The following is a 12,418-nucleotide window of genomic DNA, read 5'->3' as shown; positions in this document are numbered from 1 at the left end:
ATTTAATTGCAGTGGAGAGGATTTATAAAGCAGCGTTAATAATTTAGCAGACCAAGTCCCCTTTTTCACAGCCACTATACAATTTCTTATTAATTTATAAGCTGTAGTTAAATGTTTCATTGAAATGCACTGTTTCAGAAACTCTAACCCAAAGAGATACAGGGAGCGCTGGATGGGGAAAATGTGTTCCTTCTTTCTTTCTTTCTTTCTTTCTTTAGAATGAGCATCTTGAATCCTTTGAAATATAAACAATTTGTTGCATTTATGTGTTATGTTCATGAATATGTTTAGTAGTAATGAAGATTAAAATAATATTTTCGTTAATAGACTGATGATTAAGAATTGCATGTTTTATACTCATATATTAAGCCAGTTGAAATATTTCAGCAGTTGATATCACATTTTATACAACTGTTTGCATTTGTTTACATTCCTACTTCAAAAAAGCAAATACAACATTATTTTGCAAGTTCTTTCTTTCTTTCTTTCTTTCTTTCTTTCTTTCTTTCTTTCTTTCTTTCATCAACCCTGTTGGAGATTCCAGGAATAGACCACACTGGTTTACTGTAAAGACAGTTAAAAAGACATCAATGACTGTGTCTCCACACTTGAAATGAATTTAATTACTGTAAACTGGTGCTGGAGTTTCATATCCCAGCTGGATATCCATTAAGAACCCAGTAAACGTGTATTTCAATCCCAACTCCAGCTGTGTGGTCACAGCACTGTTCAGGGACAGTTTCAGCTGGTAATACATAAACATATTAAAAACATATTTAAAAAAAAACAAGTTCCAACTGCTTAAGAGAATGTGAACACACCGGACAGTCAACAATGTCTGTTTGTAAGTGGCTTGGTAATAGAATGTGAAGAAGAATGTAATACATGCACATGGTTGCTGGTCAGTGGTGTTTAGAAATTAAACAAACCACAGCTGCCTTTTCACATTAGAAACTGGATCAGGTGTTGTGTTAGCGGGCACGCCCCTGGCTGTTCGTAGATTGTCACAGTATGTTTACTATGCCATGCTGAACATTTCTTATTAAACACAATCAAAGCAGAGAAAGCTGTAAAGTGGTTGAGGCGTCCGCTAGTCTTCCGCTGGTATACTGGGGCACAGGAGACTATGTATTACTTAGTTCAGCAGTTTGGTTATCATTTTATAAAATGAACAGGTGTTTTTCTGGAAGTGGGTGGAAGTGGGTATACTTATACAGGTTGAATGCATTATGCCTACACAGTGTACATGGTGTGCATTCTTGTTAAATGTTTCATTCTGACTAATGTAATTAAAGAGTGAGTTCAACAGCGGCGAGAGGGAGAGAGGGAGAGAGGGAGAGGGAGAAAGACATCTTGTTTTCGTCTTCTAGAATCTTTGCAGGTTTCTATGACAACTAGGCTTCAGTAGAGGGTTAAAGGCACTGTTGCTAAAGAATCCTGTTAAAGTCTACTGTAACATTTATATAATAATAATAATAATAATAATAATAATAATAATAATAATAATAATAATAGAACAGTTTCATAAATATCAAACTGGATTTTAGTCATACAAATAACTTATTTTATTATTATTATTATTATTATTATTATTATTATTATTATTATTATTAGTATTATTTATTTCTTAGCAGACACCCTTATCCAACTTCTTCTTCTTCTTCTTCTTCTTCTTCTTCTTCTTCTTCTTCTTCTTATTTAAATAACTAGTGAAACCTTTTTTTAATAGGGCTCATTGTCTTCACTGATAATAGTTTAAAGCAGGTGGCTTCTTCCAAGAGGGAGAGGTGGAGAGGAGGTAAACCCTTATGAGTAGAGAATGGCTTGCATTAAAATAAATTACACCAGAGTGACCCCTGCTGGTAGAAACCGTGCTACTGCATCAGCCACCGGTGAAACGGGTTCTGCTGGGCTGCTGGTGGAAGCATGATGGCGGAAGCATTAAAACTTCCACGCTTTAAGACCCACGCTTTAAGAGAGAGGAGGCGAAAAACCGCTGGGAGCACTTCCCTCCCAACCTCTCTCAGAAACATGACAAATGTATGAAGTGCATTGAAGAAGGGCCCCCTGCATTTGCCTTGCTGTCTGCAGGAATATTAAGAGCTCATTTATGCTCATTTCAGGGCAAAAATGGGAAATGCAAAGTGACTTTTATAGACTGCTCTCATATATAAATAAGCAGAGCAAATCTCCTTAGGTCAGGGAAGCCCGGTGACTCAGCTGCTGCCATGGTAACGTTTTTACACATATTCAGATTGACCCACTTCAGGCTCATTAAAATATAGAATAAGATGATCTTCTGCCATTTGATTGAATAAGGTTTGATACTCATGGAAGGAATGTGATCATCGTATAGATTTTTTGTCAAGACTAGTTCGAAGAAGTATTTTGACCTTTGAGATGGAATGTTAAAACGTGGGGGTCCTGGGGGTCTATTGCATGATGCATTGAAGTATTGATTTAAGAAAAGGAATTCAGTGAAATCTGTGAAATGGGTCGAATCGCTTGGTCAGATGCCTGGTTCGGCAGGATGGGTGTAACATATATCCAGGCTCTGACTGGGCACTCTGAGAGACAGACTCTTCACTGGGAAGGCAGTTCAGGAGCAAGGAGCAGCTTGTACACTCACCCCACTGGCTGGTCCCGTGATGTGGTTTTCCCATCACACACTGCTGCAGCCTGCCAGCCACCTACCCACACCCCAGAGTTCAAACTGGGGAAACAAGCAGGGCTGGGAGTGAACCAGACAAGCATTGCATTGATAGAATCTGGAAATCACTGGGTACTTATTATGTACTAATTAGAAGTCAATAAGAAGATATCATTGAGTATACTTGAGCGATGCGTAAAACTGCATTATGAACCCATTTCTATGTTGTATATATTTTGAAAAACAAAACAAAAAATGTTTCTTTATACAAAGCCCTCAACATGAATGCGCTAATGTAAACCCATTACAGTATTTCTGTGTGTGTGTGTGTGTGTGTGTGTGTGTGTGTGTGTGTGTGTGTGTGTGGTGTGCCTCTTCGGGTGTGACAACGTAGCATAGGGTAGATAACACATATAGTACACAATAAACCAATGGTGCCATCATGTGGGTTTTCCATGTTACTAAATAAAATGATTTGTGTCATGGCCCGAATCACACACGCATACTAAAGCCCTTGAATTGAATAGCGAGGCAGTGACGCTACAATGCCGCCAATATAAACCACGTTCTCAATACTGCATCTGTGCTGTGCTGTCCTGTTTATGCCAGGGAGGAAGCAACAAGAGCAATTATTTGCTTCTTTTTAATAACCAAATACATTCTGAACTATGAAGTATTAGAGATATAGGTTGTCTTGGCGACCTAATGGGGGCGCTGTGATAAAGTCCCGGCAGTTGTTTTCTCCTGCAGGTTTTTTTTTTAGGCCCTAGTTCTAGTCTTGGTTTTTCTCGTCTTTCCTACAGAGCGTCCCTGCTTTCTCTGATTACAGCAAGTCTCTCTCCTCGTCTTCAGTCGGCAGCGATGGCCCTGCTCAAATCCAGGAAGATAATCCTCAATGTCGGGGCTTACTACCCCAGTCTGGCAGTGTTCCCTGCCAGAGCCAGGTAAAGCGAGTTTAAGGTTATTATTTTTTGTGTGTGGAATTAAGGCTTCTTATATGCGATGAATGTGTGGTCTGCAGTCTCTATCGTTCACTGTTGAGTCAAGTTCAATGAACTGCCCTTGCATCGATTATTAACCTTGGTTATTGCCTCGCCTTTCACCTATTCTCGGCAACTAAAATACATAACTTGATTTATGGAACTGCTTTAAATGTATTTGAGTGTAGATATATTACATCCTCTTTAAATTCATTCTGTTAGATTTGCTGTTCACACACAACACATTATCCCTCTTCCATGGTAACGAATATATGTTGTACGATTATTCTGCTCAGTAGTTAAAATGGCGTTTTCTGTTCCACCTGGTCAAGGTATGAATTGATGTCAGTTATTGTAATTTGGCACATTAAACTATGCACGTGTTTACCCTGACTTGGGTTGTATTATATTACCGAGCTACTAAGGTGATTTCAACATGGTTTTGCTTAATTTAACTATCTAATAATGGTATAATACAGCATTAAAAAAAACGCACGGGGGATGGGGTGTATTAAGTGACCAGTTCTATGTCTCCCAAATTTATTATTTTCGTTTTTAAATAAAATTGTTTCCGCAATGTCTGTACTGACTTCTGCCAATTCAGTTAAGTTTGTTCCATCCAGGAAACCGTAGGTTTGGTTGCTTTTGGGTTGTGATTGGCTGCCGGGCACAAGCCTCTGAACTGATTGGTTTGTCGGTACTGCATCCGCAGCGTGAGTGATCATCGCGTGCCCTTCATTCTGCACCGTGGAGGACAAAGTGTACCTGGCAAACACAGAGGAGGCAGGGGACTACATTAAAAACTAAATTGGACATTGTGACAGTAATTTTGGCATGACACATTGGCAGACAGATATAACCACTACCTCTGTTGCAAACTGCCACTTATGCAGAAGGGTCTGATGCACTAGCAGCAGATCCTACATGCAGTCTGCAACTCTACAGTACAATATTTAACTACAGTAATGATATAGATGTTTTAGGACCATAAAACTGTAGCAAAACAAATACAGTTGAATATACTCTTTACTCATGCCTCCCTGCTTGCACAGAGCCCTGGTGGCCTCTGCTGTTTGTATCAATTTAAATATCTCCAATTCACTTTTAATGATGCCACTACTCCAGATCACACTGGGCTGTCTAATCACTACCAGTAAGTAGAACGAGCCATCCCAGCCCAGTTAGAGGCCTGATGGGGTTTTGTTTTCTCTGTGACGCACTGAAACACCATGAACCATTCCTGGCTTCTACTGATGTGCCCCGGCTGTTAAGTGTTGATTTACATGAAGGCCTACATAACATTAAACGGTTGTTCTTTGAACTCGGTGACTTTTTATACGTGATCTCTGATGCACGTTTCCCTCAGCTACTGTAACAGACTCTGACTTGCACTGCACACTGTTTCCAGAGCACCACAAAACTATTTATATCTTCTCTCCTCAGTCTTTGACATTAATTGCAAATGCAAGACGAGAGCATCATCGGTGTGCCAGATATCAGCTGAAAGGTTAGCTGGCTAAGTATTTAGCTTGTTCTCAAAATACAACATCACACACTCATTTTATGTTGTGCTGGCCTTGTGCGATAGTTCAGCTTCCTGTTCTGTGGGTGGTATCTATTGCTGTCTTAAAATACATTTAAACATTTAATTGGGGTTACTCCTGAGCGCAGGGTGCCAGTGTGAGTTATTTTTGGAACAGAATTGCCCCACATGCCCTGTACAGTTGATGTTCAGGAGACTGAAGTCCACAGAGCAAGCAGTGGTGTCCCTACCCCAGGGAAAAGTGCTGTAGCTTTGAGGTAGCAGTTCATCTCTGCGAAGGTGCCATGGCGCTGACTGTGGACTAGTGACTGCTTGTTTGTCTGTGACCCTGTAATTCTTCCTGGGACTACTCTATGCATTGTCGCTGTGTTGTCCAGTCAAATAACTGTATGTGTATGAAATCCACCCAGCCCTTTAACTCCATGCTACCCAAAGCACTGGCCTCATACTGTTTGAGAAATGCTTAGTTTGCTTTAATACAGCTGTTTGAGGGCATCAGACTTACTTTCACAAAGTTTCAGAAACTAAGTTTCTGCTGCAAAAAAAGATTTCAGTGCAATCTCCTCGGGATGGAATTGCACCTTTTGTTTTGTGGGTAATATGAAGCAACCCGATCGCTTCCCTGCAGCTCACATGACCTGGCTAAGTTGGCCTCATTAGCTGTGATTAAGCAAAAGGAAATGACACAGCCCAGTCAGATTTGCACAGCATAGCTTATTAACTCTATGGAGAGGGAAAGCCAGCCAATGGTCAGCTGTTGCAAACGTGGAATCTAATGATGCTTTATCCCACACATATTGCTTATTAATGCAGAGAACCGAACCTAAGTGGCTTTCAGTCTGCATTTTTTGATTCTGCTCACCTAATGCTGTTGGTTCCCTTTCCCAGCTCCGTGTGGTCCCAAGTGGAGATGGGCCCCCCAGACCCCATCCTGGGTGTGACCGAGGCCTTCAAGCGGGACGCCAACCCCAAGAAGATGAACCTGGGGGTGGGTGCGTACCGCGACGATAACGGCAAGCCCTTCGTCCTGAGCTGCGTCCGCAAGGTGAGTGACAGGCACACCTTTGAGGTGGACACGCTGTTCATTTTGAGTTAACAGGCATTCACAACTTTGTGATGACTTTACTAGGATGTTCACACTAACACCTGCTGATGACTTTGTCATCATTTCACCAGTACTGTACCTTTTGGAACAGGACATTTCAAGGCTCTCAAACTGACACTTGATGCTTAATGCTAGCTGGCTTAAAATGACACTAATCAACAGCATTAGCGATATGTACCACAGTGTTAACCAAGGACGGAAATACGACTCTCATTGTATAGCAGTTTGATCCGTTCCTGGTTTTACTATGAGTTTAATAGGACACACCTGAGCATGTTACTTACACACTGTGGCTGATCAAGCTCGCAGTAAAACCTGAGATGGGTGAAACTGCTGTGCTCCATCCCTAGTTAAGGGTTGTGTACTGCATGAAAATAATGGCTCTTTTGATGTCTGTTCCTTGCCAGGCTGAGACTCAGATCGCTGCCAAGAAGATGGACAAGGAATACCTTCCCATTGGCGGACTGGCTGAATTCGCCAAGGCCTCTGCAGAGCTGGCACTGGGGCAGAACCACGAGGTGCTCAAGAGTGGCCGGGTAAGCTGCCAGGCATTTAGGGAAACTGGTTGTTATGGTGATCTGTCAAACTGCAGCCTGCTGCTGTCCTGTGGAACATCAAGTCCCCATTGGAGCCTATTGGCAGCAACTACACTTATTATATCACCAAACATTTCAACCACAAACCGTTCTATAGAGACAGAGCAAATACTTTTTTTCTGAGTTAACAAATGAATGTCCTTGTTTCTCATAACCTATTAGCTTGTCTGTTATTTCGATTTAATGACTTGTATGTTTTTGTGTTCAGCAGCTACCTCTAATCCAAGTTGAGTGTATTCTCTTGCATTCTTTGTAAGACAGACCCGACTCCCTTCACTCATGACTCGTGAACACTTATAAATGTACCCTAAATCTATCAGTAACTCAAGTTAGCACAGTTCGCCTTTTGTAAAATGTGGCTGGAGACCAAGTCAAGTTCAATCCCAGATCCTTTTATGCACCTAGTTGTAAGCGTTTGCCAACTTGATTTGTAACGTTTTATTTGACGAATTATCCTGATTTGAATAACAAGAGTCTCTTTAGTGTGAGGTTCTTCTAGCCCGTAGCCAAGCTGGTTCATTTCAGGAATTTGCTTTGAATTTTCGCTCCTTTTCTTTCTTGCAGTACACCACCATGCAAACCATTTCAGGCACTGGGTCCCTTCGGGTTGGTGGAAACTTTCTGGTAAGTGCAGTCCTGTTCTGCTTTGTGCATTAGTGAATTTGAACACCCTAAAGCCACACTGAGGCCAGGCCTTCCACTAGACTCCCATTGTGTAGCAGTTTGATCCATTCTTGGTTTTACTGTGAGTTTAACAAGGCACACCTGAGCTTGTTACCTATACACTGTCAAATCAAGCTTGTAGAAAACTCTGGAAGGGGATGGGGGGACTGCTTATTTACTTCCCTGATATACCCATGTCTTGCTCATGTCATCACAGGCTCGTTTCTACAAGTCCAGCAGTGAAGTCTACCTCCCGAAGCCCTCTTGGGGTAACCACACCCCGATCTTCAGGGACGCGGGCCTGCAGCTCGGCGGCTACCGCTACTATGACCCCAAGACCTGCGGGTTCGACTTTGCTGGAGCCTTGGACGACATCTCTGTGAGTTGGGGGGGGTTAGAGTGGAGTCCAGCATCTGCAAACAGAATCCCTAGTGAAGATACAGAACACCCTGCTTGTGGTGGCTTTTGATAATGGTGGTAATGTTTAGTTCAGGGGTTAGTTTGTAAACAAAAAGGTACTGGGTCTTTTATAATTAAGGAAAAGTGATAGCATTTTTGTTTTGTAGACTCAATGTACTGAGCTGCGCTAGCTTCTGTAGATGCTTCACTAGCTTCTATAGTGTTTAGTTTGTGAAGAAACTAGATGAACCCCTGGTTTAGTTGCAATGTATTTGATCTCCCCAGGACCCTCTTTTGTCTTGAGACTTGCATTCACGTTCTGTAAATCCTCCATTCAAATCTGGGCTTTGCTGTATATCTGATTGCTATCTTCACCCCTGCATAGCTGTCCCTGTAGGCCCTTACAGCCGGGAGCACCCAGTGAAAATACAGAGCACAGCTTCTAACCACGTGTGTGTTTGTTTTGGTTTCAGAAAATCCCTGAGAAAAGCATCGTCCTGTTCCATGCCTGTGCTCACAACCCCACCGGCGTGGACCCCAAGCCAGAGCAGTGGAAGGAGCTGGCCGCCCTGGTCAAGGTGAGCTTACAGGGTCCAGGGCAGGGGTGACTGAAGTTGGCCCTTCCAGTCCTGGTCTTTGTTTCAACCCTGTTCTAAATGTTTGATTGACCCAATTAAACCTCCATCCAGACCCTGAAGTAGTTCATGATATTTTGCCTGTTGAACCTAGAGTGGAATGGCCCTCCAGGACTGGATCTCTAGTTTAGAGATGCATGGTGGAGGCTGCGATGAAGTACAATGTAGAAATTCAGCCTAGTCGGGGAGTATTTGGATAATAGATTTTGTTTTTATTTGCTTTAAATGCAGCAGTGGAGAAAGGCATTGGGAGATTTGCTTTTGCTCCAGCGGTGAATCCTGTGAACAGGATTGTACTGGCAATCCAGTTGAAGCCCTTTTTGTGTGCATTTCTCTTTCTCAGAAAAGGAGCCTCTTCCCCTTCTTTGACATGGCATACCAGGGCTTTGCCAGCGGGGATATCGATAGAGACGCCTGGGCCGTACGCCACTTTATCGATCAGGGCCTTAACATTGTCCTGTCCCAGTCCTACGCCAAGAACATGGGGCTGTACGGTAAGATCTGCTCTGATGGGAAGAAGCTATATATAAACATGAAGTATATTTTCACCATGAGGATAAAACTGTGGTGCCCTCACATCTGTAAAGATGCCTCACTTAAGTATTGTGCTGTTCTGAGAATCCGGTAATAAACTTGTATGGGCATTCTTGACCACAATTTAGGGGATATAGTTTACAGTTCTCCTTAACCCTCTCGCGAGCTATGCCTGTGCTTTTTGAGGCTCGGACTAACTGCCTGCTCTCCCCCTCTTCTCCCAGGCGAGCGTGTGGGCGGCTTCACTGTGGTCTGCATCGATGCTGAAGAGGCAAAGCGTGTGGAGTCCCAGCTCAAGATCCTGATCCGCCCCATGTACTCCAACCCTCCCATGAACGGGGCCCGCATCGCTGCCACCATCATGAACACCCCTGAGCTGCGCCAGGAGTGGTAAGGGCTCCCGGCTTTGCTCTCTACACACTCACCTCCCTCTGCTGGAGATGAACTGAAAAATCAAACTTTCTTTGAGACCAGAGCTAGATCAGTACAATGCAAAACTTTACTTGGCATGCTGTCCTGAGCAAAGGATCCAATAGATTTCATCCATACTGTAACAATCATCAATGGTCAATTTTTAGAAATGCAAAAAGACAAGCTTTGACTACAGGTCTTTCTTCATTTTTTAGTTGACAAGACTTGTAACTGTTTGTCATTTAACTTTTTGTTTTCTAGTTTTTCTTAAAGGTATGCATTAGCAGCTCATTCCTTGTGTGTACAGAGACCCCATGCACTGTGAATGAAGCCCACCCCCTCACTGCCTTGTGTTCTCTCCCCAGGCTGCAGGAGGTGAAGGGCATGGCAAACCGCATCATCAGCATGAGGGAGCAGCTGGTGTCCAACCTGAAGAAGGAGGGCTCCAGCCACAACTGGCAGCACATCGTCGACCAGATTGGCATGTTCTGCTTCACCGGCCTCAAGCCTGACCAGGTACAGCAGGGATCCGGGGGTGCTGTGCTTGCGCGGGTAGAGCGGGGCTCCGGCAGGGCTGTGCTTGCGCGGGGGGGGTGGGGGGGGGAATACAGAGGGATCTGTGGGACAGTGAACCCAGCTTTTGCTGATTCTTTATTTATTAATTTATGTATAAACCTGTGATCTGGACACTGTTTAACTGCAGTATAGCGTGTCCAATAGTGAGAATTTAGACTATGTTTCACCTTCTAGTACCAAGACATCAGCTGTACCCTATGTGTGTAGTACTTTAATACTCCTTTTCATACCCTGTATTCATGGAGGTCATCGTTCTTCATCCAAAACCTATAAAACACTGCTAAAATTAGAAATACATAGAGAAAGTTATTAAAGTTTTGGAAGCCTTTTTCAATTGAAGACAAACCCTTCTAATGGAAACATTTGTCATTGAGTTTGTTTCTGAGTTGACTCTGTTTCTCCCCCCCCGCCTGCAGGTTGAGCGCCTGACCAAGGAGCACTCTGTCTACCTGACGAAGGACGGACGCATCTCCATGGCTGGCGTGACTTCGGCGAACGTGGCCTACCTGGCCCACGCCATCCACCAGGTCACCAAGTAAACTGGGGGGTCGTGTCGAATGAAATGCTTGCTTTTCAGCCTCAATCTTTACTCCTTGTAGATGTTGGAAGTTTATCTTAGTGTCTCCAGATTTTTTTTTTTTTTTTTTTTTGTGTGTTTTCTTCAAGGCCTAACCTGATTTGATTGGATATTTTTCACAGGAAGGCTTTAGGAAAGCAGTTTGTCATGGTAACCTCCCCAATTTGGTTTTGTTTATTGGATCGAAAAAACAAATTGCCCAACAAGGCACTAGAATCATGCGCACTTCCTTTTGACTGCCAGTGTTGCCAAGGTACAAGCCACTTTTGGGGTCCCCGGTTTCAGAAGTCCCAGTATATTCCCTATCGGAAACTAGCATACTAAATTAAACCAGTAAGGTGTAAAGTAAGAATCGGCGTGTCGGCTGTGTATTCCCGTCAGTGGCAGTCATTGCACATTTGCTTCATGAACCAGGGCTCTTTGTAATTTGTATTATGCCCCAACTTCAGCACTTCCAAGAGTAGAGGCTTTCACCTTGTTCTATTCTGTCCTGTATCCATTAGCTCCTTCCTTGAAACTACCTGCTACACCAATAAAACAAGGTCATGTCTTAAGCACCTTTTCATCTAGCTTTTATAAATTTGCAATATTTATTTGAATTGAATAGTTTGGCTACATATATGTTACTGGGCTCAGTTTCTTTTGCTCCACTTTCACATGGCACACCAGTGTCTCTCCGGTGCTGCGTTTGTTATCCGTGCTGTGCAGTATTAGAAATAGTGTGACGGAGTACACAATCATGATTTTTAAATGCTTCCAGGACTACTGTAAAAAATTGAAATAATTTCGAAACTCTAAAATCCTGGTTCTCAAGCATTGGTATATGTCTTCTTTGTTACTGAAAATGTAGTTTGGCCAAAGCATTTCTCATTTCAATAAATTGTAGATGTGTCACAGGCTTGTACTTGAGGTCAGAAACGCTTACTGTAACCATCGAATGTACTTTAATAAACTATGTGTGAAATATATACATGTGAAAATATCTGCACTTTTAATAATCGTTGTGTACAAGTGAATAAAGATGAGCTGAAACTACCCAGTGTGTAGTGTTATTGCATGCACAGTGACTTGATTGGACCCCTGAGCTTGCACCCATGGTTATGTATTTCTTGATTCTGCATGTCACAACTACTGTACACCACCTGGAGGCCACCGGTTCGAGTCCAGGCTATTCGACTGCTGACCGTGGAGGGGAGTTCCCAGGGGGCAGCGTGCAAATTGGCTGAGCACCGCCCAGGTGGGGAGGGCTTAGGTCGGTCAGGGTGTCCTCGGCTCACCGTGCACCAGCGACCCCTGTAGACTGGCCAGGCGCCTGTGGGCTCACCTATAACCTGCCCAGAGCTGCGTGGTCCACCAACGCTGTAGCTCTGAGGCGGCTGCATGCCGGGCCTGCAGAGTGAAAGGAAGCCAACAGCTGATGGCACGCATTTCGGAGGACGTGTGTGTCTGTCTATCTCTCCCGATGCAGTGTGGGGGTGGCAGCGGTGAGCCGGGTTGAAATGAAAAATAATTGGGATTTCCAAATTGCGGAGAAAATAATTGTCGATTACCCCCCCCCCCCCCCCCCCCCCAAAAAACAAACAAACTACTGTACACCTCTACGTTGTCTGATGTCAGTGGCACACATTTATTCAGTTGCAGTGCAACTTCTAATGCCTACTCTTGACAAAAATCAAACCGCTCCTTTACCAGGGTCACTGTTCTTACTGAGTAGTATGTCCAACGCACCATCAGAAAGTATGTGTGCAC

The 12,418-nt window shown here is 43.4% G+C and overlaps 1 protein-coding gene across 1 annotated transcript; it reads left to right on the top strand.

The window, feature by feature from the left end:
• The first annotated feature begins 3,427 nt into the window (after positions 1-3,427).
• Positions 3,428-11,704, top strand: LOC117425021 (aspartate aminotransferase, mitochondrial-like). Its single transcript, XM_034041634.3, has 10 exons — positions 3,428-3,594; positions 6,062-6,218; positions 6,686-6,814; positions 7,439-7,498; positions 7,755-7,916; positions 8,410-8,514; positions 8,915-9,065; positions 9,330-9,495; positions 9,882-10,032; positions 10,509-11,704. Exons 1-10 carry the CDS (start codon positions 3,512-3,514, stop codon positions 10,629-10,631), a joined length of 1,287 nt encoding a protein of 428 aa, XP_033897525.2. The 5' UTR covers positions 3,428-3,511; the 3' UTR covers positions 10,632-11,704.
• Positions 11,705-12,418: the final 714 nt, after the last annotated feature.

The sequence above is a fragment of the Acipenser ruthenus genome, chromosome 20 (genome assembly GCF_902713425.1).
Source record: "Acipenser ruthenus chromosome 20, fAciRut3.2 maternal haplotype, whole genome shotgun sequence".
Lineage (NCBI taxonomy): Eukaryota > Metazoa > Chordata > Actinopteri > Acipenseriformes > Acipenseridae > Acipenser > Acipenser ruthenus.
Note: the sequence above shows the minus strand (reverse complement) of the source record. Positions and strands in the feature narration are given on the sequence as shown.